Source organism: Hyperolius riggenbachi, chromosome 6 (assembly GCF_040937935.1).
Source record: "Hyperolius riggenbachi isolate aHypRig1 chromosome 6, aHypRig1.pri, whole genome shotgun sequence".
Classification (NCBI taxonomy): Eukaryota; Metazoa; Chordata; class Amphibia; order Anura; family Hyperoliidae; genus Hyperolius; species Hyperolius riggenbachi.
In genome coordinates, this window is record NC_090651.1 from 392,099,002 (window position 1) to 392,126,593 (window position 27,592).

The 27,592-nt window shown below is 49.2% G+C and overlaps 1 protein-coding gene across 1 annotated transcript in view; it reads right to left on the bottom strand.

Annotated features, from left to right (window-relative positions):
• Positions 1-7,137: 7,137 nt before the first annotated feature.
• The window catches only part of LOC137522325 (probable G-protein coupled receptor 33), a 33,411-nt gene continuing 12,956 nt past the window's right edge, over positions 7,138-27,592 (bottom strand). The window contains exon 2 of the mRNA XM_068242356.1: positions 7,138-8,155. Coding sequence (XP_068098457.1) covers positions 7,138-8,118 — 981 coding nt within the window. The 5' untranslated portion in view covers positions 8,119-8,155. The remainder of the gene's footprint in view (positions 8,156-27,592) is intronic.

Consider the following 27,592-nt stretch of genomic DNA (forward strand, 5'->3'; position numbering starts at 1 on the left):
ACAATTTTTATCGATCTGGAATGCCAGATATTTTCTTCAATCTTTCTAAAGATTGTATGGTGTGTGTTAGATTGTCAGTTTGTTAATATACACACCCTAGCAATTTTGTCAGAGTTTCCAATCATTTTTATCATAATTGGGTAAAAATGGAACACAGGTGTGTGGTACATTGGTCAGATTTTTGAAATGTTACAATCAGTCAGAAAAATTGATTGCGATTCTTGAAATGAACAGATATTTAAAAAATTGTATGGTGTGTGGCCCCCTTTAGAGCTTGTTTGTCCCAGTTTATAAGTTTATGATAGTCTTCACAAAATCATTGCTTTATGGCTTCCTAGCAAAAGATATATGATAAATGGCTGCTGTGAGCCTTGTGATGTCCTAGAGGTAAATATTAATTATAGAGGGCAATTATAACTGCTGAACCTAATTAAGAGTTCTGTAGATGTTTCCTTGCACTTGGCGGATCTGTAAGCCTTGGCATTCTCCCACCAAGGCTATTGCTCTTTTGGAACACTTTGAGCCAACACTACATAAAGGTAAGAGGATCCCAGCTGGGTTACAGAGGGAAAGGGGTCAGATAGGTCTCCAGATAGCTACCGTAAGTCTCCTACTGGCAGGGCCGGGCCGAGGCAGAGGCGAGAGAGGCTCCAGCTTCAGGGCACAGTGTAGGAGGGGGCGCAGGGCCAGGCAGAGGTGAGAGAGGCTCCAGCCTCAGGGCGCAGTGTAGGAGGGGGTCGCAGGGCCAAGGCAGAGGCGGGAGAGGCTCCAGCCTCAGGGCACAGTGTAGGAGGGGGCGCAAAACTCACTCAGCTATCATTCCCATCACCCTCCTCCATCCCAATAACATCACACACCATAATACTGTACAGGGCCAGGCAGAGGCGAGAGAGGCTCCAGCCTCAGGGCGCAGTGTAGGAGGGGGCACACAGCTCACTCAGCTATCACTCCAGTCACCCTCCTCCCTCCCAATAACATCACACACCATAATACTGTACAGGGCCGGGCAGAGAGGCTCCAGCCTCAGGGCGCAGTGTAGGAGGGGCACACAACTCACTCAGCTATCATTCCCATCACCCTCCTCCCTCCTCCCTCCCAATACACCATAATATTGTACAGGGCCAGGCAGAGAGGCTCCAGCCTCAGGGCGCAGTGTAGGAGGGGGCACACAACTCACTCAGCTAACACTCCCATCACCCTCCTCCCTCCCAGTAACATCACACACCATAATACTGTACTGGGCCAGGCAGAGAGGCTCCAGCCTCAGGGTGCAGTGTAGGAGGGGCACACAGCTCACTCAGCTATCACTCCCATCACCCTCCTCCCTCCCAATAACATCACACACCATAATACTGTACAGGGCCAGGCAGAGAGGCTCCAGCCTCAGGGCGCAGTGTAGGAGGGGGCACACAACTCACTCAGCTATCACTCCCATCACCCTCCTCCCAATAACATCACTCACCATAATACTGTACAGGGCCAGGCAGAGAGGCTCCAGCCTCAGGGCGCAGTGTAGGAGGGGCACACAGCTCACTCACCTATCACTCCCATCACCCTCCTCCCAATAACATCACTCACCATAATACTGTACAGGGCCAGGCAGAGAGGCTCCAGCCTCAGGGCACAGTGTAGGAGGGCGCACAACTCACTCAGCTATCATTCCCATCACCCTCCTCCCTCCCAATAACATCACACACCATAATACTGTACAGGGCCAGGCAGAGAGGCTCCAGCCTCAGGACGCAGTGTAGGAGGGGCACACAGCTCACTCAGCTATCACTCCCATCACCCTCCTCCCTCCCAATAACATCACACACCATAATACTGTACAGGGCCAGGCAGAGAGGCTCCAGCCTCAGGGCGCAGTGTAGGAGGGGGCACACAACTCACTCAGCTATCACTCCCATCACCCTCCTCCATCCCAATAACATCACACACCATAATACTGTACAGGGCCAGGCAGAGAGGCTCCAGCTTCAGGGCACAGTGTAGGAGGGGCACACAACTCACTCAGCTATCATTCCCATCACCCTCCTCCCTCCTCCCTCCCAATACACCATAATATTGTACAGGGTCAGGCAGAGAGGCTCCAGCCTCAGGGCGCAGTGTAGAAGGGGCACACAACTCACTCAGCTATCACTCCCATCACCCTCCTCCCTCCCAATACACCATAATGCTGTACAGGGCCAGGCAGAGAGGCTCCAGCCTCAGGGCGTAGTGTAGGAGGGGCACAGGCTGGGGCCGAGGCAGAGGCGAGAGAGGCACAAGCCTCAGTGCGCAGTGTAGGAGGGGGGCGCACAACTCCCTCAGGTATCATTCCCATCACCCTCCTCCCTCCCAATGTCATCACACACCATAATACTGTACAGGGCCAGGAAGTGAGGCTCCAGCCTCAGGGCACAGTGTAGGAGGGGCACACAACTCACTCAGCTATCATTCCTATCACCCTCCTCCATCCCAATAACATCACACACCATAATACTGTGCAGGGCCAGGCAGAGAGGCTCCAGCCTCAGGGCAAAGTGTAGGAAAAGAAGCCCTGGGCCCCTCACCTCAGTGTCAGTAGTCCCCCCCTGATGGCTGCCCTGGCTGAAGGCATTATTCTCCCCACTAGCCTGGACCCAGAGTGATGTCACACCTGCACTGCTCCCTCCCCTGAGCAATGGCTGAAGGCATTATTCTCTCCACTAGCCCAGACCCAGAGTGATATCACACCTGCACTGCTCCCTCCCCTGAGCAATGGCTGAAGGCATTATTATCTCCACTAGCCCAGACCCAGAATGATGTCACACCTGTGCTGCTCCCTCCCCTGAGCAATGGCTGAAGGCATTCCTCTCTCCACTAGCCCAGACCCAGAGTGATGTCACACCAGCACTGCTCCCTCCCCTGAGCAATGGCTGAAGGCATTATTCTCTCCACTAGCCTGGACCCAGAGTGATCTCACACCTGCACTGCTCCCTCCCCTGAGCAATGGCTGAAGGCATTATTCTCTCCACTAGCCCAGACCCAGAGAGATGTCACACCTGCACTGCTCCCTCCCCTGAGCAATGGCTGAAGGCATTATTCTCTCCACTAGCCCAGACCCAGAGTGATGTCACACCTGTGCTGCTCCCTCCCCTGAGCAATGGCTGAAGGCATTATTCCCTCCACTAGCCCAGACCCAGAGTGATGTCACACCTGTGCTGCTCCCTCCCCTGAGCAATGGCTGAAGGCATTATTCTCTCCACTAGCCCGGACACAGAGTGATGTCACACCTGCACTGCTCCCTCCCCTGAGCAATGGCTGAAGGCATTATTCTCTCCACTAGCCCGGACCCAGAGTGATGTCACACCTGCACTGCTCCCTCCCCTGAGCAATGGCTGAAGGCATTCCTCTCTCCACTAGCCCAGACCCAGAGTGATGTCACACCTGTGCTGCTCCCTCCCCTGAGCAATGGCTGAAGGCATTATTCCCTCCACTAGCCCAGACCCAGAGTGATGTCACACCTGTGCTGCTCCCTCCCCTGAGCAATGGCTGAAGGCATTATTCCCTCCACTAGTCCAGACCCAGAGTGATTTCACACCTGCGCTGCTCCCTCCCCTGAGCAATGGCTGAAGGCATTATTCTCTCCACTAGCCCGGACCCAGAGTGATGTCACACCTGTGCTGCTCCCTCCCCTGAGCAATGGCTGAAGGCATTATTATCTCCACTAGCCCGGACCCAGAGTGATGTCACACCTGTGCTGCTCCCTCCCCTGAGCAATGGCTGAAGGCATTATTCTCTCCACTAGCCCGGACCCAGAGTGATGTCACACCTGTGCTGCTCCCTCCCCTGAGCAAGGGCTGAAGGCATTATTCTCTCCACTAGCCCGGACCCAGAGTGATGTCACACCTGTGCTGCTCCCTCCCCTGAGCAATGGCTGAAGGCATTATTATCTCCACTAGCCCGGACCCAGAGTGATGTCACACCTGTGCTGCTCCCTCCCCTGAGCAATGGCTGAAGGCATTATTCTCTCCACTAGCCCGGACCCAGAGTGATGTCACACCTGTGCTGCTCCCTCCCCTGAGCAATGGCTGAAGGCATTATTCTCTCCACTAGCCCGGACCCAGAGTGATGTCACACCTGCGCTGCTCCCTCACCTGAGCAATGGCTGAAGGCATTATTCTCTCCACTAGCCCGGACCCAGAGTGATGTCACACCTGTGCTGCTCCCTCCCCTGAGCAATGGCTGAAGGCATTATTATCTCCACTAGCCCGGACCCAGAGTGATGTCACACCTGCACTGCTCCATCCCCTGAGCAATGGCTGAAGGCATTATTCTCTCCACTAGCCCGGACCCAGAGTGATGTCACACCTGTGCTGCTCCCTCCCCTGAGCAATGGCTGAAGGCATTATTCCCTCCACTAGCCCAGACCCGGAGTGATGTCACACCTGCACTGCTCCTTACTGCTCCTTCCACTGAGCAATGGCTGAAGGCATTATTCTCTCCACTAGCCCGGACCCAGAGTGATGTCACACCTGCACTGCTCCCTCCCCTGAGCAATGGCTGAAGGCATTATTCTCTCCACTAGCCCAGACCCAGAGTGATGTCACACCTGTGCTGCTCCCTCCCCTGAGCAATGGCTGAAGTCATTATTCTCTCCACTAGCCTGGACATGGAGTGATTTCACACCTGCGCTACTCCCTCCCCTGAGCAATGGCTGAAGGCATTATTCTCTCCACTAGCCCGGACCCAGAGTAATGTCTCACCTGTGCTGCTCCCTCCCCTGAGCAATGGCTGAAGGCATTCCTCTCTCCACTAGCCTGGACCCAGAGTGATGTCACACCTGCACTGCTCCCACCCCTGAGCAATAGCTGAAGGCATTATTCCCTCCACTAGCCTAGACCCGGAGTGATGTCACACCTGCGCTGCTCCCTCCCCTGAGCAATGGCTGAAGGCATTATTCTCTCCATTAGCCCAGACCCAGAGTGATGTCACACCTGCACTGCTCCCACCCCTGAGCAATAGCTGAAGGCATTATTCCCTCCACTAGCCTAGACCCGGAGTGATGTCACACCTGCGCTGCTCCCTCCCCTGAGCAATGGCTGAAGGCATTATTCTCTCCATTAGCCAGGTGTAAGGATCTGCTCAGCTGTCTGCACGGGCAGACATCACACACCATAATGCTGTACAGGGCCAGGCAGAGAGGCTCCAGCCTCAGGGCGCAGTGTAGGAGGGGCACAGGCTGGGGCCGAGGCAGAGGCGAGAGAGGCACAAGCCTCAGTGCGCAGTGTAGGAGGGGGCGCACAACCCCCTTAGGTATCATTCCCATCACCCTCCTCCCCAATGTCATCACACACCATGATACTGTACAGGGCCAGGCAGAGAGGCTCCAGCCTCAGGGCACAGTGTAGGAGGGGCACACAACTCACTCAGCTATCACTCTCATCACCCTCCCAATAACATCACACACCATAACACTGTACAGGGCCAGGCAGAGAGGCTCCAGCCTCACGGCGCATTGTAGGAGGGAGCACAGCTCACTCAGCTATCACTCCCATCACCCTCCTCCCTCCCAATAACATCACACACCATAATACTGTACAGGGCAGGGCAGAGAGGCTCCAGCCTTAGGGCGCAGTGTAGGAGGGGGCACACAGCTCACTCAGCTATCACTCCCATCACCCTCCTACCTCCCAATAACATCACACACCATAATACTGTACAGGGCAAGGCAGAGAGGCTCCAGCCTCAGGGCACAGTGTAGGAGGGGCACAACTCGCTCAGCTATCACTCCCATCACCCTCCTCCCCCCAATAACATCACACACCATAACACTGTACAGGGCCAGGCAGAGAGGCTCCAGCCTCACGGTGCAGTGTAGGAGGGGGCGCACAGCTCACTCAGCTATAACTCCAATCTCCCTCCTCCCTCCCAATAACATCACACACCATAATACTGTACAGGGCCAGGCAGAGAGGCTCCAGTCTCAGGGTGGAGTATAGGAGGGGCGCAGGGCGGGGCGGAGGCAGAGAGAGACTCCAGCCTCAGGGCGCAGTGTAGGAGGGGGCTCAGGGTGAGGCAGAGGTGAGAGAAGCCCCAGCCTCAGGGCGCAGTGTAGGAGGGGTGCACAACTCACTAAGCTATTATTCCCCTACTGTGTTTGAAGCAGAGAGAAATAAGAAAAGGGGATACATGGCAGTGACTGCAAGCCAGATAACTAGAGATTAAGGTGTTGGGGGGTGGGAGGGGTGCGCCTCTTAGTGTAATAGCAATCAGTTTGTGACGGCTGGGGTGGGAGGGATGGAGGGGCCTCTTAGTGTAAAAGCAATCAGTGTGTGACGGCTGGGGTGGGAGGGATGGAGGAGGAGCCTCTTAGTGTAAAAGCAATCAGTGTGCGACAGCTGGGGTGGGAGGGACGGAGGGGCCTCTTAGTGTAATAGCAATAAGTGTGTGACGGCTGGGGTGGGAGGGATGGAGGAGGGGCCTCTTAGTGTAATAGCAATCAGTGTGTAACGGCTGGGGTGAGAGGGATGGAGGGGCCTCTTAGTGTAATAGCAATCAGTGTGTGACGGCTGGGGTGGGAAGGATGGAGGGGACTCTTAGTCTAATAGCAATCAGTGTGTGACGGCTGGGGTGGGAGGGATGGGGGAGGGGCCTCTTAATGTAATAGTAATCAGTGTGTGATAGCTGGGGTGGGAGGGATGGAGGAGGGGCCTCTTAGTGTAATAGCAATCAGTGTGTGACGGCTGGGGTGGGAAGGATGGAGGGGACTCTTAGTCTAATAGCAATCAGTGTGTGACGGCTGGGGTGGGAGGGATGGGGGAGGGGCCTCTTAATGTAATAGTAATCAGTGTGTGATAGCTGGGGTGGGAGGGATGGAGGAGGGGCCTCTTAGTGTAATAGCAATCAGTGTGTGACGGCTGGGGTGGGAAGGATGGAGGGGACTCTTAGTCTAATAGCAATCAGTGTGTGACGGCTGGGGTGGGAGGGATGGGGGAGGGGCCTCTTAATGTAATAGTAATCAGTGTGTGATAGCTGGGGTGGAAGGGATGGAGGAGGGGCCTCTTAGTGTAATAGCAATCAGTGTGTGACGGCTGGGGTGGGAGGGATGGAGGGGCGCACTTTGGTGTCTCATCCTTGGGTGCTAGAGGACCTTGTCCCGGCTCTGCTCTGCTTTTAATCTCTCACTATAGATATGGAATGTTGCTCCCTCTTTTCCTCTAGGCTTCTGTTTGCAGAGATAGTGGAGTCATGAAGAGCTAATTCAATTAGGGCCATCACCGACTTCCTAAACATGTTTTTAAAGTTTTCCACAATGAACAGGTAAAGTATCGGAGTAAGACAGGAGTTGATACATGCAAAGGAGATTGCCAAAACTTGCAATGACTCTAAGGATTTCTTTGGGAACTTATCAGGTGTGATGGTCATCCCATACCACATATGGTAAGGTGTCCAACAAGTGAAGAAAGACAGGATGGCAATACATATGATCTTGTAAGGTCGCGTAGATCTGGGCAGGTTTTCCCTTTTCATCTTGATAAAAATTCTGAGATAACAAACTGTGATTACAACCAAAGGAATTATGAACCCCACAATCAGACGTAAACTGAACAAGGTCCATTTTATCTGCTGCTCAGTCCACTCTCTAGACATGTTGTAATTATTGGTGCAAATAGTTAGATTGTTTTTGTTTTCTATTTGACGTAAAACCAGATAAGGTGAGCTGAGAAGAAGTGAAGTCATCCACAATGCTGAGCAAATCAGTGAAGCTTTACAAGGATTCATTTGTATTCTATACCAGTGAGGATGAAACACCAACCAGTACCGATCCAGGCTGATCATGGTGAGGAGAAACACTGCACCATACATGCCTACTGATACAAAAGAATTGACTAGCTTGCACATAAAAAGACCAAATACCCATTGAGGTTTCATTATCAAATACACAGCAACAAATGGTATGAGCAGTATAAAAAAGAAATTGGCCAAAATTAAGTGAAGAAACCAAGTTGTGTTGACTGTTTGTCTCATCCTGCGGCAGAGAACCCAGAAATACAAGCTGTTCACAACTAATCCAAAGGTAAACGTTATCAGTAGAAGTACCGAGGATGTTATTGTCGGGGCAGATAAAGGTGGATCCTCTGTTCCACTGACCATATTGAGAGTGACTCCGAAGTATATTTGATGTTTTATCCTGCAAGATAAACAAAATAAAATGTCACAGAGGAAATCACAAACCAAATTTATAAAAAAAATGACCTATAGCCACATTAAAAAAAAAAGTACAATGTAGTAAAGAAAGAACGTGAAAAGGTATTTTTTGATGGACTCTTGTCCTCTTATTCTTTGTCTTCCCTTCCCTTAAAGATTACTGTATGTTAAGCTTCCCTCGATGGCAATCAACACCGCCTAAGCCAGCTCTCAATCATGACCACTCGGCCATTCCTAAAGGGTCCAGGCTGGTTATCCCCAAGAAATATTTCTGCAATCAGTCTAACCACTATGCAGTGCCCCAAGGGTCCAGGCTGGTTTGCCCCAGGAAATATTTCTGCAATAAGTCTGTACACTCGCCCGTGCCCCAAGGGTCCAGGCTGGTTATCCCCAGGAAATATTTCTGCAATAAGTCTGACCACTATGCAGTGCCCCAAGGGTCCAGGCTGGTTTCCCTCAGGAAATATGTCTGCAATAACGCTGACCACTCGGCCAAGCCCCAAGGGTCCAGGCTGGTTTCCCCCAGGAAATATGTCTGCAATAACGCTGACCACTCAGCCGTGCCCCAAGGGTCCAGGCTGGTTTGCCCCAGGAAATATTTCTGCAATAAGTCTGACCACTCGGCTGTGCCCCAAGGGTCCAGGCTGGTTTCCCCCAATAAATATTTCTGCAATAAGTCTGACCACTCGGCCGTGCCCCAAGGGTCCAGGCTGGTTTCCCCTCAGGAAATATGTCTGCAGTAACTGTGACCACTCGGCCGTGCCCCAAGGGTCCAGGCTGGTTTCCCCCAGGAAATATTTCTGCAATAAGTCTGACCACTACGCAGTGCCCCAAGGGTCCAGGCTGGTTTCCCCCAGGAAATATTTCTGCAATAAGTCTGACCACTATGCAGTGCCCCAAGGGTCCAGGCTGGTTTCCCTCAGGAAATATGTCTGCAATAACGCTGACCACTCAGCCGTGCCCCAAGGGTCCAGGCTAGTTTCCCCCAGGAAATATTTCTGCAATAAGTCTGACCACTCAGCTGTGCCCCAAAGGTCCAGGCTGGTTTCCCCCAGGAAATTATTTTTGCAATAAGTCTGACCACTACGCAGTACCCCAAGAGTCCAGGCTGGTTTGCCCCAGGAAATATTTCTGCAATAAGTCTGACCACTACGCAGTGCCCCAAGGGTCCAGGCTGGTTTGCCCCAGGAAATATTTCTGCAATAAGTCTGTCCACTCAGCCGGGACCCAAGGGTCTAGGCTTGTTCCCCCCCAAGAAATATGTCTGCAATAAGTCTGACCACTCCACAGTGCCAAGCGTCCAGGCTGGTTTCCCCCAATAAATATTTCTGCAATAAGTCTGACCACTCGGCCGTGCCCCAAGGGTCCAGGCTGGTTTCCCTCAGGAAATATGTCTGCAATAACTCTGATCACTCGGCCATGCCCCAAGGGTCCAGGCTGGTTTCCGCCAGGAAATACTTCTGCAATAAGTCTGACCACTACGCAGTGCCCCAAGGGTCCAGGCTGGTTTGCCCCAGGAAATATTTCTGCAATAAGTCTGACCACTCGGCAGTGCCCCAAGGATGCAGGCTGGTTTCCCCCAATAAATATTTCTGCAATAAGTCTGACCACTCGGCCGTGCCCCAAGGGTCCAGGCTGGTTTCCCCCTGGAAATATTTCTGCAATAAGTCTGACCAATATTTTTGCAATAAGTCTGAACACTCAGCTGTGCCCCAAGGGTCCAGGCTGGTTTCCCCCGGAAATATTTCTGCAATAAGTCTGACCACTCGGCTGTGCCCCAAGTCCAAGTTGGTTGCCCCCAGGAAATATTTTTGCAATAAGTCTGACCACTCGGCCGTGCCCCAAGGGTCCAGGCTGGTTTCCCCTCAGGAAATATGTCTGCAATAACTGTGACCACTCGGCCATGCCCCAAGGGTCCAGGCTGGTTTCCCCCAGGAAATATTTCTGCAATAAGTCTGACCACTCGGCTGTGCCCCAAGGGTCCAGGCTGGTTTCCCCCAGGAAATATTTTTGCAATAAGGCTGACCACTCGGCCGTGCCCCAAGGGTACAGGCTGGTTTCCCTCAGGAAATATGTCTGCAGTAACTGTGACCACTCGGCCGTGCCCCAAGGGTCCAGGCTGGTTTCCCCCAGGAAATATTTCTGCAATAAGTCTGACCACTCGGCCATGCCCCAAGGGTCCAGGCTGGTTTCCCCCAGGAAATATTTTTGCAATAACGCTGACCACTCAGCCGTGCCCCAAGGGTCCAGGCTGGTTTCCCCCAGGAAATATTTTTGCAATAACTATGACCACTCGGCTGTCCCCCAAGGGTCCAGGCTGGTTTCCCCCAGGAAATGTTTTTGCAATAAGTCTGACCACTCGGACGTGCCCCAAGGGTCCAGGCTGGTTTCCCTGAGAAATATTTTTGCAATAAGTCTGTCTTGGTCAATGTAGGTTTGCAGTCAGACTCGCCCATCTCCAGTTTAGTTTCATAGACATACAGGGGGAAGTGATTGCTCTGAAGCTACACCTCTCTGCTGATTCATAACATGGCATATCTCTGATGAGGAGGGGAAGTGAGTAGTCTGGAGGCTGCTGAGGTGAAAACATGGAACTAAGGATAAGTGCAGGAGGTATTTTATTCTTTATTTTGCAAAAATTGCACCTTTTTTAGAAAAATGTTTCATGCATATTTTTTTTTTTTTTATACTTTTTTTATTTTGAAAAATATTGATTTCACGCCAATTACATTGCAAATTATCCACATTATGATAATGATACATATATCCGATCACTGAAAAGTGGAGAGACAAAGGTAGGCTGTGAGCATAGTAAAGTCCTGCTCAGTAACTTAGCATTAAAAGCTTAAACAAAACTAGGTAAATTCAATAGTGAAAAAAGAAGTTGAGTCTCGAGTCATAGGAGAGTAACTTCAGCAGAGGTGTTGATAGTAGGCTAATTCCTCGTTATGGTAATTGAAGAAAGGTTACGATGCCATCCGGTGAAGTTACTTGAGTACTTATAGAAGACTATAGAAGACTTTGAAAAAAGGTGAGATGGGAAAAGGAAAAGAAAGGAAAGAATATATTTTCTATGTAGGAGTATAAAGGAAGGTGTGGCCACCACAATACTTATCTGACCTATGCTGCTTAATGAAAGTGCATGAGGGGAAGGGATACCAAGGGCCTGGTTAGATTATGAAGTAGTGAGTTGTTGGTTCATGCAATATCACCTAAGGCGTATTAAAGGAAGAGTAAGGAGAAGGTGTGTGTCAATTCTTTTTAAGAGGTGCGTCGTGTAAGGGCCATTATCTTTTCAAAACAACTTGTGCATGCTAAACATATGTGTGGAATGTTCTCTGTGGGGGGAACGCAAACCCAGCTCTTCTTTCCAATTCAGCAAGGTGCAAACTGTTGCCATGGCTTCCGACAAGTTTGTGAAAAAAACTTTTATTAGTATTAGTAAGGATCCATTGCAGGGACCCTGCCTTTTGGTTACGCTGGATGTGGAGAGCCTCTATACCTCCATCCCACATGATGGGGGTGTGAAGGCTGTCCGCTATCTATTAGAGACCGCATCAGATTATACGCCGGTACAGATTGGGTTCATCTGTGAACTTTTGAACATCGTGTTGCGGTATAATTATTTCCGCTTTGATGACACTTTTTACATGCAGGTGAGGGGTACTGCCATGGGGTCGAATGTGGCTCCGTCCTACGCAAACATCTTTATGGGCGTGTATGAAGACATGTTTGTCTACACGAACCAATTGTTTCAAAGGTATGCCATTCATTGGTACAGATATATAGATGATGTTTTTTGTGTGTGGGCGGGGCCGCATTCGACCCTTATACAGTTTGTGGAGGAACTCATGAATAGATGTGGAGACATCAAATTTACAATACATAGTTCACCAGATCAGGTCAGCTTTTTGGATACTATGGTTATCAGACAGGGTGATAGATTGGTGACCGACCTCTATGTTAAGCCTACGGATGTGAAATCCCTTCTCCATTACGGGAGTTTCCATCCGGGGGCTACTAGGAGGTCGGTCCCCATTAGCCAATTCCAGAGGATATGCCATATAGTTGAGGATGAGGGGGTGTGGGGGAGGAGGATGGAGGAGATGCAACAAAAATTTCTTTTGAGGGGTTACCCCATAGACACTTTAGCGAGGGCCAGGACAAGGGTGGGTGGACATGAACATGGTAGGAATCGGAGATCTAGACAATCTATGCAGAATCGTATTCCTTTTGTCACAAGATATAACACACAGAGTGACAACTTAGCCAGGATAATTAGACGCCATTGGCATCTATTGTCCAAGAGTTTCCCTGAGGTGGAGCATTTTAGAAATCCCCTCCTGGTCTCATATAGGAGACCACCCACTTTACGAGACCGTTTGGTACATGCAGACACTAGGCAAGACAACGTTGCATCACAGCTAACGAAGAGGCAGGGGACATACCCATGTCTCAACTGTGTGCACTGTAGTTCAGTTATTAAGGGAGCCGAATTAGTGCATCCACATCGTGGCACCAAATTCAAGATTAGAGGATGGCATACATGTGAGTCGGATTATGTGGTGTATGCCTTGAAATGCCCTTGCGGCCTATTATATGTTGGGCAGACCACACAGAAACTTAAGAAAAGGCTATCATCACATAAACACGCAATTAGAGAACGTTTGGTGGACCAGGCGGTCCCATATCACTTTGTGCAGGCCAAACATCATGTAAGCCAATTAAGATTTATGGTCATAGAGCGGGTGGCCCCTTTGAGGAGAGGGGGTGATCGAGTTAAGAGACTTCTTTGGAGGGAGGCATTTTGGATTAAAAAGCTGGATACAATGGAGCCTCGGGGGCTCAATAGAGAACTTGATTTATTACCTTTTGTTTAGTTTTGTTCTCATGGGGCTCCATTGTATCCTGCTTAATGCCAGCACCTCATTGATTTTATAATCTAGTATTGTTGTGTTCTAATTATTCTCCCCTTCCTCCCTTTTGTTCCCTCCCCCCCCCCTCCCCCCTCTTCCCTTGTTTATCCTTTCCCTATGTCCAAACCTGCTTCCTTATTGGGTCCACATAATGACACTATAGTCTCTTCACCGTTGACATCTACATAGTGGGGAGATTATGTGACTCTATGGCAGGATCATGATTACAGAGTCCATGTAGGTTTATGTGCCATATATACACCAAGCATTGGACTTTATAGCATGATTGTTTACATATGCTAATGCGCTGTGTACGCCATGTACACGTATTTTATGACGCATTGTATCTTGAGCGCTCCTATTGGTCGCCACCGCTGTCCCGCCTTACAGCGTGTGACGTATGACGGCTTTTCAAGCCGCCTACGTCACCATCTGCCCGTCTAGATGCAGAGTGTCCGCGCATGAGTGCGGACGCACAGGCGTCCATCCCACCTAGTCCCCTGTCAGGTCCGCCATGGGCGGATGGATGGGAGGAGATGGTGGTGACTGACGGGCGGAAGGGGCCGCGGTGGTTTACCAAGGTGGGTGTGGGGGGGATGGGAGGGACCACTTTTGAATGTACCTATGAGGCAGCAGCCTCTAAGTTCCCCATCAGGTCCGGCAACTCACGAACTATTATGATTGGGCATTGTGATAGGTGTATGTGATTGGCTGCTGCATTATCATGCTTAGTATATAAACGTGAGCTTATATTGTCTATGTGTGACATATCTTTAGCATGAGCTTGATAAAGAGGTGATTTCCTCGAAACGTCGCTGTGACCTGCTGAGATGTTTTTATCTGAATAAAAGAGCATTACTGAACTGGATGGTGCCGGCTGTCTTTCTACTTCATTAGTATTAGTAAGGATAATATTCAGGGGTTTCAGTTATTTAGGGACTTATGAATAATCATGATCTATGTTATATAGGTTTTTGGGCTAAAGCAAAGTAAAGCTTTAGTTATCAACTTTATAAAAAATTAGCATCAGTGGCATATCGGTAGGCTTGAGGGTCATTGAGTAAAACAATAACAATTCCTGGTATAGCTCTTGCTCTAACCTCAGGTTCTTTACAGGAAAGAGACAGCCCTTGATACGTACGCCCTGAAGTCCAGTCACATCACTCACACAGGAAGTACCCTCAGAGATTCTTTACATCTCTCCCACAGGCCACAAGTAATGCGACAGTTACCACAGAATATGTGTCTAACATAATGCCCCATGCTCTGAAGCATAAAATAAACAGCTATAGAAAAACTCTGTACTGTAGCCAAAAAGGCTGCACAGAATGTAGAGAAAAGGCGACAGTACAAGCAGAGGTTAGGGAGAGAGAATGTCCAGCATGGGAGACAGAATGGACACCATGGGAGAGAGAATGGGAAGCATGGGATGGAGAATGGCCAGCATGGGAGAGATAATGGCCAGCATGGGAGAGAGAATAGCCAGCATGGGAGAGAGAATGGCCAGCATGGGAGAGATTAGGGGTCAGTATGGAATGGAGAATGGCCAGCATGGGAGAGAGAAGGGGCCAGTGTGGAATGGAGAATGGCCAGCATGAGAGGGAGAATGGCCAGCATGAGAGAGATAAGGGGCCAGTGTGGAATGGAGAATGGCCAGCATGGGAGGAAGAATGGCCAGCATGGGAGAGATAAGGGGCCAGTATGGAATGGAGAATGGCCAGCATGGGAGGGAGAATGGCCAGCATGGGAGAGATAAGGGGCCAGTATGGAATGGAGAATGGCCAGCATGGGAGGGAGAAGGGGCCAGTGTGGAATGGAGAATGGCCAGCATGGGAGGGAGAATGGCCAGCATGGGAGGGAGAATGGCCAGCATGGGAGGGAGAATGGCCAGCATAGGAGAGAGAAGGGACCAGTGTTAAATGGAGAATGGCCAGCATGGGAGAGAGAATGGCCAGCATGGTAGGGAGAATGGTCAGCATGGGAGAGAGAATGGCCAGCATGGTAGGGAGAATGGCCAGCATGGGAGGGAGAATGGCCAGCATGGGAGAGAGAATGGCCAGCATGAGAGGAAGAATGGCCAGCATGGGAGAGAGAAGGGGCCAGTGTGGAATGGAGAATGGCCAGCATGGGAGGAAGAATGGCCAGCATGGGAGAGAGAATGGCCAGCATGGGAGAGAGAATGGCCAGCATGGGAGGGAGAATGGCCAGCATGGGAGGGAGAATGGCCAGCATAGGAGGGAGAATGGCCAGCATAGGAGGGAGAATGGCCAGCATAGGAGGGAGAATGGCCAGCATGGGAGAGAGAATGGTCAGCATGGGAGGGAGAATGGCCATCATGGGAGGGAGAATGGCCAGCATGGTAGGGAGAATGGCCAGCATGGGAGGGAGAATGGCCAGCATGGGAGGGAGAATGGCCAGCATGGGAGAGAGAATTGCCAACATGGGAGGGAGAATGGCCAGCATGGGAGAGAGAATGGCCAGCATGGGAGGGAGAATGGCCAGTATGGGAGGGGGAATGGCCAGCATGGGAGGGAGAATGGCCAGCATGGGAGGGAGAATGGCCAGCATGGTAGGGATAATGGCCAGCATGGGAGGGAGAATGGCCAGCATGGGAGAGAGAATGGCCAGCATGGGAGAGAGAATGGCCAGCATGGGAGGGAGAATGGCCAGCATGGGAGGGGGAATGGCCAGCATGGGAGGGAGAATGGCCAGCATGGGAGGGAGAATGGCCAGCATGGGAGGGAGAATGGCCAGCATGGTAGGGATAATGGCCAGCATGGGAGGGAGAATGGCCAGCATGGGAGGGAGAATGGCCAGCATGGGAGAGAGAATGGCCAGCATGGGAGGGAGAATGGCCAGCATGGGAGGGAGAATGGCCAGCATGGGAGGGAGAATGGCCAGCATGGAAGAGAGAATGGCCAGCATGGGAGGGACAATGGCCAGCATGGGAGGGACAATGGCCAGCATGGGAGGGAGAATTGCCAGTGACATAGAGAGTGACATACCAGTGTAGCAGAGTATTCTAGAACATTTCCCAGTGAGTGGTACATCATGAATATCTTAAAACATGGCTACAGGCTGTTTGGATGTTTTAATGGAGATTTTAGATTTGATTAGAGTTGCTCTGATACTCCGCCCACTTATGAATAGACTTGTGATCATGTTCTGATCCGACTCGAATATCCGCATGTAATCACGAATCATGAGTCATGATTTGTGATTAAAATCCCGCCGACTTTAGCAGTTAATACTAATAGCAAAGCCCCCTTACATGCTAGAAATAAATTTGCCAGATATGTTAAGAACAGTGGGTACAAGAGGAAAAACATTTTTTCAAAAAGTCCTTATAGTTTTTGAGAAAATCGATTTTAAATAAAAAAAAAAAGTATACATTTAAATGTGGTAAATGACAGTTAATGTATTTACCGCATTTACAGTGGGTTGCAAAAGTATTCGGCCCCCTTGAAGTTTTCCACATTTTGTCACATAACTGCCACAAACATGAATCAATGTTATTGGAATTCCACGTGAAAGACCAATACAAAGTGGTGTACATGTGAGAAGTGGATCGAAAATCATACATCATTCCAAACATTTTTTACAAATAAATAACTGCAAAGTGGGGTGTGCGTAAATATTCGGCCCCCTGAGTCAATACTTTGTAGAACCACCTTTTGCTGCAATTACAGCTGCCAGTCTTTTAGGGTATGTCTCTACCAGCTTTGCACATCTAGAGACTGAAATCCTTGCCCATTTTTCTTTGCAAAACAGCTCCAGCTCAGTCAGATTAGATGGACAGCGTTTGTGAACAGCAGTTTTCAGATCTTGCCACAGATTCTCGATTGGATTTAGATTTGGACTTTGATTGGGCCGTTCTAATACATGGATATGTTTTGTTTTAAACCATTCCATTGTTGCCCTGGCTTTATGTTTAGGGTCATTCTCCTGCTGGAAGGTGAACCTTCGCCCCAGTCTCAAGTCTTTTGCAGTCTCCAAGAGGTTTTTTTCCAAGTTTGCCCTGTATTTGGCTCCATCCATCTTCCCATCAACTCTGACCAGCTTCCCTGTCCCTGCTGAAGAGATGCAACCCCCGAGCATGATGCTGCCACCACCATATTTGACAGTGGGGATGGTGTGTTCAGAGTGATGTGCGGTGTTAGTTTTCCGCCACACATAGCGTTTTGCATTTTGGCCAAAAAGTTCCATTTTGGTCTCATCTGACCAGAGCACCTTCTTCCACATGGTTGCTGTGTCCCCTACATGGCTTGTGGCAAACTGCAAACGGGACTTCTTATGCTTTCTGTTAACAATGCCTTTCTTCTTGCCACTCTTCCATAAAGGCCAACTTTGTACAGTGCATGACTAATAGTTGTCCTATGGACAGAGTCTCCCACCTGAGCTGTAGCAGCTCGTCCAGAGTCACCATGGGCCTCTTGACTGCATTTCTGATCAGCGCTCTCCTTGTTCGGCCTGTGAGTTTAGGTGGATGGCCTTGTCTTGGTAGGTTTACAGTTGTGCCATATTCCTTCCATTTCTGAATGATCGCTTGAACAGTGTTCCGTGGGATGTTCAAGGCTTTGGAAATCTTTTTGTAGCCTAAGCCTGCTTTAAATTTCTCAATAACTTGATCCCTGACCTGTCTTGTGTGTTCTTTGGACTTCACATTGTTGTTGCTCCCAATATTCTCTTAGACAACCTCTGAGGCCCTCACAGAGCAGCTGTATTTGTACTGACATTAGATTACACACAGGTGCAATCTATTTAGTCATTAGCACTCATCAGGCAATGTCTATAGGCAACTGACTGTACTCAGATCAAAGGGGGCCGAATAATTATGCACACACCACTTTGCAGTTATTTATTTGTAAAAAATGTTTGGAATCATGTATGATTTTCGTTCCACTTCTCACATGTACACCACTTTGTATTGGTCTTTCATGTGGAATTCCAATACAATTGATTTATGTTTGTGGCAGTAATATGACAAAATGTGGAAAACTTCAAGGGGGCCGAATACTTTTGCAACCCACTTTAAATGTTTCCTTTTTATCTTTGAAACTGGTCTTCTTAACATATGCTGCAAATTTGGTGCTTCTAGCATGTAAGCGGGCTTTGCTAGTAACCGCTAAAGTCGGCGGGTTTTTAATCATGAATATCGGCTAGCGATCACAAGTAACTTGTAATCACAAGTCGGGTAACGAGCGCAATCATGAGTGCATTCGTGATCGGCATTCATGATCGAGACCCAATCACAAATGCTTGTTACAACCTCGTGATCGCAAAAAATGTCTCGTGATCACGAGTTACTCCTGATCATGAGCTCATGATGAGCACCGCTGGATTTGAGTTCCCATGACCAATAGTGGGTGTATTTATATAAGTACTTTTCAGAAGGCCTATGAGTTCTGATGTCAAGTGATATCACCTGTTCAGTGGTCACACCGTGCAAAGCTTTATGACATCATCAAAAAACATTATAAATTCATGCTTTGGAAACCTCTGACATCACCAAATGACATCATCTATTCACATCGTGTAAAGCTGTATGACATCATCCAATGATATCATCTGTTCACACCATGCAAAGCAGTAAAACATCATCAAATTACATCATAAGTTCATGCTGTGGAAAGCTGTATTGCTGGATACACACGGTGCGTTCGCGCACTCGATTTTCCCGTCGATTCCCATCGATTTGTTTATTTCCAACATGTCCCATTTGGATTTCGATGGATCGACCTAACGATCCATCGAAATCCAAATCGGACATGTTGGAGATAAACGAATTGACGGGAATCGACGGGAATCGACGGGAGAATCGAGTGCACGAACGCACCGTGTGTATCCAGCATATGACATCATCAAATTACATCACCTGTTCACTGTGTGCAAAGCTGAATGACAACATCAAATGACAACATCTGTTCACAACGTGCATCATCTATGGTCCATCCATCATTTTAACCCTTGGGCTCCTTGGAGTCCAAATACTTAATAGTTTCAGAAAAGCACCAGCACTACTGCTGTAAATGCTGTAGAAAACAAAGAACAAAACATAATAAAGAAGGCAAACTCACTTGCAGGTTTTGGATCTCCTTACTCAATGATGGGGACCTCAGTTAGCTCTGCATGCACCCAAATAGATGATGAGGACCTCAGTTAGTTCTGCATGCACCCAGATGGATGACAAGGACCTCAGTTAGCTCTGCATGCACCCAGATAGATGACAAGGACCTTGGTTAGCTCTGCATGTACCCAGATAGATGATGAGGACCTCAGTTAGCTCTGCATGCACTCAGATAGATGATGAGGACCTCAGTTAGCTCTGCATGCACCCAGATAGATGATGAGGACCTCAGTTAGCTCTGCATGCACTCAGATAGATGATGAGGACCTCGGTTAGCTCTGCATGCTACCAGATAGATGATGAGGACCTCGGTTAGCTCTGCATGCACCCAGATAGATGATGAGGACCTCGGTTAGCTCTGCATGCACCCAGATAGATGATGAGGACCTCAGTTAGCTCTGCATGCACCCAGATAGATGATGAGGACCTCGGTTAGCTCTGCATGCACCCAGATAGATGATGAGGACCTCGGTTAGCTCTGCATGCACCCAGATAGATGATGAGGACCTCAGTTAGCTCTGCATGCACCCAGATAGATGATGAGGACCTCGGTTAGCTCTGCATGCACCCAGATAGATGATGAGGACCTCAGTTAGCTCTGCATGCTATCAGATAGATGATGAGGACCTCAGTTAGCTCTGCATGCACTCAGATACATGACAAGGACCTCGGTTAGCTCTGCATGTACCTAGATAGATGATGAGGACCTCAGTTAGCTCTGCATGCACCCAGATAGATGATGAGGACCTCAGTTAGCTCTGCATGCACCCAGATAGATGACACTGACCTCAGTTAGCTCTGCCTGCACCCAGATACATGACGAGGACCTCAGTTAGCTCTGCATGCACCCAGATAGATGACAAGGACCTCAGTTAGCTCTGCATGCACTCAGATAGATGATGAGAACCTCAGTTAGCTCTGCATGCACCCAGAAAGATGATGAGGACCTCGGTTAGCTCTGCATGCACCCAGATAGATGATGAGGACCTCAGTTAGCTCTGCATGCACCCAGATAGATGATGAGGACCTTGGTTAGCTCTGCATGCACCCAGATAGATGATGAGGACCTCGGTTAGCTCTGCATGCTATCAGATAGATGATGAGGACCTCAGTTAGCTCTGCATGCACTCAGATAGATGACAAGGACCTTGGTTAGCTCTGCATGTACCCAGATAGATGATGAGAACCTCAGTTAACTCTGCAATGCACTCAGATAGATGATGAGGACCTCAGGTAGCTCTGCATGCACCCAGATAGATGATGATGACCTCAGTTAGCTCTGCATGCACCCAGATAGATGATGAGGACCTCGGTTAGCTCTGCATGCACCCAGATAGATGATGAGGACCTCGGTTAGCTCTGCATGCAGCCAGAGAGATGACGAGGACCTCAGTTAGCTCTGCATGCACCCAGATAGATGATGAGGACCTCGGTTAGCTCTGCATGCTATCAGATAGATGATGAGGACCTCAGATAGCTCTGCATGCAGCCAGAGAGATGACGAGGACCTCAGTTAGCTCTGCATGCACCCAGATAGATGATGAGGACCTCGGTTAGCTCTGCATGCTATCAGATAGATGACGAGGACCTCAGATAGCTCTGCATGCAGCCAGAGAGATGACGAGGACCTCAGTTAGCTCTGCATGCACCCAGATAGATGATGAGAACCTCAGTTAGCTCTGCAATGCACTCAGATAGATGATAAGGACCTCAGTTAGCTCTGCAGATAGAGGAAGCTGTATATAAGGTTACATAAGCACTGCCCTGCTACATACAAATACAAAGTTTCACTCTGAATGTGCAGAACAAACTGAGTGGGAGGAACTTATCTTTTTGAGATGGAAGATATCAGTTTTTATTCAGCCTTTTAACTCTTCCTGCTTATTGTGTGGCAGCGGATCATGATTGTTAAAAAATTCCATTGAAGCCCAGTTCCACAAAAGCAGTTTTACTTTTTATTAGTATTGAACGTGATAATGAAGGGCATAGATAGAAATCATGGGGTGCTTGTGTCTCTCCCTCCTCCCCCCCAAAATTAAAATAATTGTAAGGTATGTTTGTACCCCTCGCCGGCAGGTCACATGACAAGAAATGGCGCTGTAGTCATGGAGACAGGGATGTCTGGGGAAGTTAGATCGCTGGTGGAGCCTGGAAACGTGATTGTCTCCTCTACTTTTCTTACTGCTCTGTCCCTCAGAGGTTCCACCATGGGTCTCCAACCAGCCATGACACCGGCCCCTTTGGAGGGCCTCCAACCAGCTGTGATATGGGCCTCCTTGTAGGGTCTCCAACCAGCCGTGACACTGGGCACCCTTGGAGGGTCTCCAACCAGCCATGACACCAGCCCCCTTGAAGGATCTCCAACCAGCCATGACATGCAGGCCCCCTTGGAGGGTCTCCAACCAGCCATGACATGGGGCCCCCTTGGAGGATCTCCAACCAGCCATGACACCGGCCCCCTTGGAGGGTCTCCAACCAGCCATGACACCGGCCCCTTTGGAGGGCCTCCAACCAGCTGTGACATGGGCCCCCTTGGACGGTCTCCAACCAGCCGTAACACTGGGCACCCTTGGAGGGTCTCCAACCAGCCATGACATGCGGGCCCCCTTGGAGGGTCTCCAACCAGCCATGACATGCGGGCCCCCTTGGAGGGTCTCCAACCAGCCATGACACCGGCCCCCTTGGAGGGTCTCCAACCAGCCGTGATACTGGGCCCCCTTGGAAGGTCTCCAACCAGCCATGACACAGGGCCCTCTTGGAGGGTCTTCAACCAGCCATGACACGGAACCCTTGGAGGGTCTCCAACCAGCCTTGAAATGGGGCCCCTTCCAAGCAGCCATGAAACCAGCCCCCTTAAAGGGTCTCCAAACAGCCATGACATGGGGCCCCATTGGAGGTTCTCCAACCAGGCATGACACCAGCCCCCTTGGAGCATTTTCAAATTCATGTAACCAAAATTGGAAAATGTGGTGGTAAAAATATAAAGTGCATGGTTGCCAATGCTAGGAGCCTTGCAAATAAAATAGACGAAATAGAGTTCATTCTGAATGACAAAGGCTACGACATTGTGGGAATAACAGAGACATGAATGGATGAAAGCCATGACTCGATAGCGAATTTAGAGGGATACAATGTGTTTAGGAAGGATAGAACAGGGAAAAAAGGTGGAGGGTTTTGTCTCTGTTAAGAATTCTTTTACAGCTGTCCTGAACGATGAGAGGGAGGAAGATTGTGAAGATGTGGAGTCCGTTTGGGTAAATATTCATGGTGGAAATAAAAGTTGCCAATTGCTTATTGGGGTATGCTACAGGCCACCACATATTCATGAAGCTGCAGAACTGCAATTACTACAGCAGAATGAAAAAGCTGCAAGTAAAAATGAGGTCATAATTATGGGCGACTTCAATTTTCCAGACATTGACTTGAGTATTGAGGCTACCCATTCTGGTAAAAGCAGCAGATTTCTGGCATCACTACAGGACAATTACTTGACTCAAATGGTAACTGAACCAACTAGGGGGAATGCGTTACTGGATCTGATCATTTCTAATAGACCAGATAATGTATGAAATGTGCAGGTTCAAGAACATTTGGGAAATAGTGATCACAACATGATAAAGTTTGATCTGGTGACTGATAGGCCACGGGGCAGCGGGACCACTAAAACTATGAATTTTAGAAAAGCAAAGTTCAATCAACCCAGGCAGGCACTAAGTTTGGTGAACTGGGATAATGTACTACAAGGGGAAGACACTGAAGGGAAATGGCAAGCTTTTAAACTTATACTCAATCAGTATTGTAGTATGTATATCCCATATGGAAACAAAATGTCTAGGAATAAAAAAAGGCCTCTATGGATGAATAGAAAGGTTAAAGATAAAATGAAGAGGAAAAAGAATACCTATAAGGTCTTAAAACAGGAGGGGACCGAGGCTGCATTAAGCAATTATAAGGAGTGCAATAAAAGTTGTAAAGAAGAAATTAGGCAGGCAAAGATTGAAGCTGAAAAACAAATCGCTAAGGATATCAAATCTAACCGAAAGAAGTTTTACAAGTACATTAACTCTAAAAAAAGAAAGGTTGACTGTATTGGACTCCTAAAGGATGAGGGTGGGAACTCAATGGTGGATGACCAAGGTAAGGCAGAGTTATTAAATGCTTTCTTTGCTTCTGTCTTCACAAGGGAAACAGCACTGTTGCAAATTACAGAGGCAGAAGAGTCTCAATCTTCCAACTGTAATATTAAATACTTAACACAGGAAGAAGTGAAGGCAAGACTAAATAAAGTAAAAATAGACAAGGCACCTGGCCCGGATGGCATGCATCCTCGGGTCCTAAGGGAATTAAGTTCAGTTATAGATAAACCCCTTTATCTTATCTTTTGTGACTCTCTTTCAACTGGCAGAGTCCCAGTGGATTGGCATACAGCCCACGTTTTCCCATTATTTAAGAAGGGCAAAAAATCAGATCCAGGAAATTATAGACCTGTAAGCTTAACATCAGTTGTATGCAAACTATTTCAGGAGTTACTAAGAGATACTATACGTGACTTCATAGTAGAAAATAATCTTATTTCTCAGCATCAACATGGGTGTAATAGAACGTGGAAAAGCCGCTGCGTGTACTGACAGCAAGGCGGCTGATTCCGTGTCCAGCGTGGCGGTTTGCACGCAGCAGCGTGCGTCTGGTGTGGCTGGGTCTGTTAGTTCACACAGATTGAGGAATAGGCGCACTGAGAGGCAGAACCTTTATGACAACCGAGGAGGGATCAGCTGACCAGGTTGGTCAGCTGACCTCAGAGCAAGTGACTATTGGTTGATCACTGATGGGTGGCGCCGGAGAGCGCCGCTCTATATATAGTTACTGCTGGTCAGTCTCAGGTTGTCTGCCGTTGCGAACACTTACGTGAAAGCACTCAGACCTTAGTCAGATCCTACAGTGTGTTAGAACCAGGAGGACCTGGGAATTCACACTGAGCCAGATTACTTCTGTGTATCATTGTGTTATACTTCAGACTAGTTCCATGGGTCTTCATTGTGAAGAAATCCACCTGCTGGCCAAGCAGGCGTAACCCTGCGTTATCACTCCCAATAGAAACCTGCAGCAAGTCCTCACTGCGAGGAAATCCACCTGCTGGCCAAGCAGCAGTAACCCTGTGTTATCACTCCCAATAGAAACCTGCAGCAAGTCTTCACTGTGAGGAAATCCACCTGCTGGCCAAGCAGCAGTAACCCTGTGTTATCTCTCCCAATAGAGACCTGTAGCAAGTCTGTACTGTGAGGAAATCCACCTGCTGGCCAAGCAGCAATAACCCTGTGTTATCTCTCCCAATAGAGACCTGCAGAAAGTCCTCACTGTGAGGAAATCCACCTGCTGGCCAAGTAGCAAGTAACCCTGTGTTATCACTCCCAATAGAAACCTGCAGCAAGTCTTCACTGTGAGGCAATCCACCTGCTGGCTAAGCAGCAGTAACCCTGAGTTATCACTCCCAATAGAAACCTGCAGCAAGACTTCACTGTGAGGAAATCCACCTGCTGGCCAAGCAGCAGAAACCCTGTGTTATCACTCCCAATAGAGACCTGCAGCAAGTCCTCACTGTGAGGAAATCCACCTGCTGGCCAAGCAGCAGTAACCCTGCGTTATCACTCCCAATAGAAACCTGCAGCAAGTCCTCACTGTGAAGAAATCCTCCTGCTGGCCAAGCAGCAGTAACCCTGTGTTATCACTCCCAATAGAGACCTACAGCAAGTCTTCCCTGTGAGGAAATCCACCTGCTGGCCAAGCAGCAGTAACCCTGTGTTATCACTCCCAATAGAGACCTGCAGAAAGTCCTCACTGTGAGGAAATCCACCTACTGGCCAAGCAGCAGTAACCCTGTGCAGAGGCGGGACAAGGTCTTCCAGCACCCAAGGCTGAGACACCAAAGTGCGCCCCTCCATCCCTGCCACCCCAGTCGTCACACACTGATTGCTATTAGACTAAAAGGTGCCACACAGGGCCCACAACCTCCCCAACACCTTAATATCTAGTTATCTGGTGTGCAGTCACTGCTATGTATCCCCTTTTCTTATTTCTTTCTGCTTCAAACACAATTAGGAATGACAGCTGAATGAATTGTGCGCCCCCTCCTACAATGCGCCCTGAGGCTGGAGCCTCTCCAGCCTATGCCTCGTCCCGGCCCTGACCCTGAGTTATCACTCCCAATAGAGACCTGCAGCAAGACTTCACTGTTAGGAAATCCACCTGCTGGCCAAGCAGCAGCAGTAACCCTGTGTTATCACTCCCAATAGAAACCTGCAGCAAGTCCTCACTGTGAGGCAATCCACCTGCTGGCCAAGCAGCAGTAGCCCTGTGTTATCACCCCAATAGAAACCTGCAGCAAGTCCTCACTGTGAAGAAATCCACCTGCTGGCCAAGCAGCAGTAACCCTGTGTTATCACTCCCAATAGAAACCTGCAGCAAGTCCTCACTGTGAGGAAATCCACCTGCTGGCCAAGCAGCAGTAACCCTGTGTTATCTCTCCCAATAGAAACCTGCAGCAAGTCCTCACTGTGAGGAAACCCACCTGTTGGCCAAGCAGCAGTAACCCTGTGTTATCACTCCCAATAGAAACCTGCAGCAAGTCCTCACTGTGAGGAAATCCACCTGCTGGCCAAGCAGCAGTAACCCTGTGTTATCACTCCCAATAGAAACCTGCAGCAAGTCCTCACTGTGAGGAAATCCACCTGCTGGCCAAGCAGCAGTAACCCTGTGTTATCACTCCTAATAGAAACCTGCAGCAAGTCTTCACTGTGAGGAAATCCTCCTGCTGGCCAAGCAGCAGTAACCCTGTGTTATCACTCCCGATAGAGACCTGCAACAAGACTTCACTGTGAAGAAATCCACCTGTTGGCCAAGCAGCAGTAACCCTGAGTTATCCCTCCCAATAGAAACCTGAAGAAAGTCCTCACTGTGAGGAAATCCACCTGCTAGCCAAGCAGCAGTTACTCTGTGTTATCACTCCCCAAAGAAACCTGCAGCAAGTCTTCACTGTGAGGAAATCCACCTGCTGGCCAAGCAGCAGTAACCCTGTGTTATCACTCCCAATAGAAACCTGCAGCAAGTCTTCACTGTGAGGAAATCCTCCTGCTGGCCAAGCAGCAGTAACCCTGTGTTATCACTCCCGATAGAGACCTGCAACAAGACTTCACTGTGAAGAAATCCACCTGTTGGCCAAGCAGCAGTAACCCTGTGTTATCACTCCCAATAGAAACCTGAAGAAAGTCCTCACTGTGAGGAAATCCACCTACTAGCCAAGCAGCAGTTACTCTGTGTTATCACTCCCCAAAGAAACCTGCAGCAAGTCTTCACTGTGAGGAAATCCACCTGCTGGCCAAGCAGCAGTAACCCTGAGTTATCACTCCCAATAGAGACCTGTAGCAAGTCTGTACTGTGAGGAAATCCACCTGCTGGCCAAGCAGCAGTAACCCTGTGTTATCTTTCCCAATAGAGACCTGCAGCAAGTCCTCACTGTGAGGAAATCCACCGGCTGGCCAAGCAGCAGTAACCCTGTGTTATCACTCCCAATAGAAACCTGCAGCAAGTCTTCACTGTGAGGATATCCACCTGCTGGCCAAGCAGCAGTAACCCTGTGTTATCACTCCCAATAGAAACATGCGGCAAGTCCTCACTGTGAGGAAATCCACCTGCTAGCCAAGCAGCAGTTACTCTGTGTTATCACTCCCCAAAGAAACCTGCAGCAAGTCTTCACTGTGAGGAAATCCATCTGCTGGCCAAGCAGCAGTAACCCTGTGTTATCACTCCCAATAGGAACCTGCAGCAAGTCTTCACTGTGAGGAAATCCACCTGCTGGCCAAGCAGCAGTAACCCTGTGTTATCACTCCCAATAGAAACCTGCAGCAAGTCTTCACTGTGAGGATATCCACCTGCTGGCCAAGCAGCAGTAACCCTGTGTTATCACTCCCAATAGAAACATGCGGCAAGTCCTCACTGTGAGGAAATCCACCTGCTGGCCAAGCAGCAGTTACTCTGTGTTATCACTCCCCAAAGAAACCTGCAGCAAGTCTTCACTGTGAGGAAATCCATCTGCTGGCCAAGCAGCAGTAACCCTGTGTTATCACTCCCAATAGAAACCTGCAGCAAGTCCTCACTGTGAGGAAATCCACCTGCTGGCCAAGCAGCAGTAACCCTGTGTTATCACTCCCAATAGAAACCTGCAGCAAGTCCTCACTGTGAGGAAATCCACCTGCTGGCCAAGCAGCAGTAACCCTGTGTTATCACTCCCAATAGGAACCTGCAGCAAGTCTTCACTGTGAGGAAATCCACCTGCTGGCCAAGCAGCAGTAACCCTGTGTTATCACTCCCAATAGAAACCTGC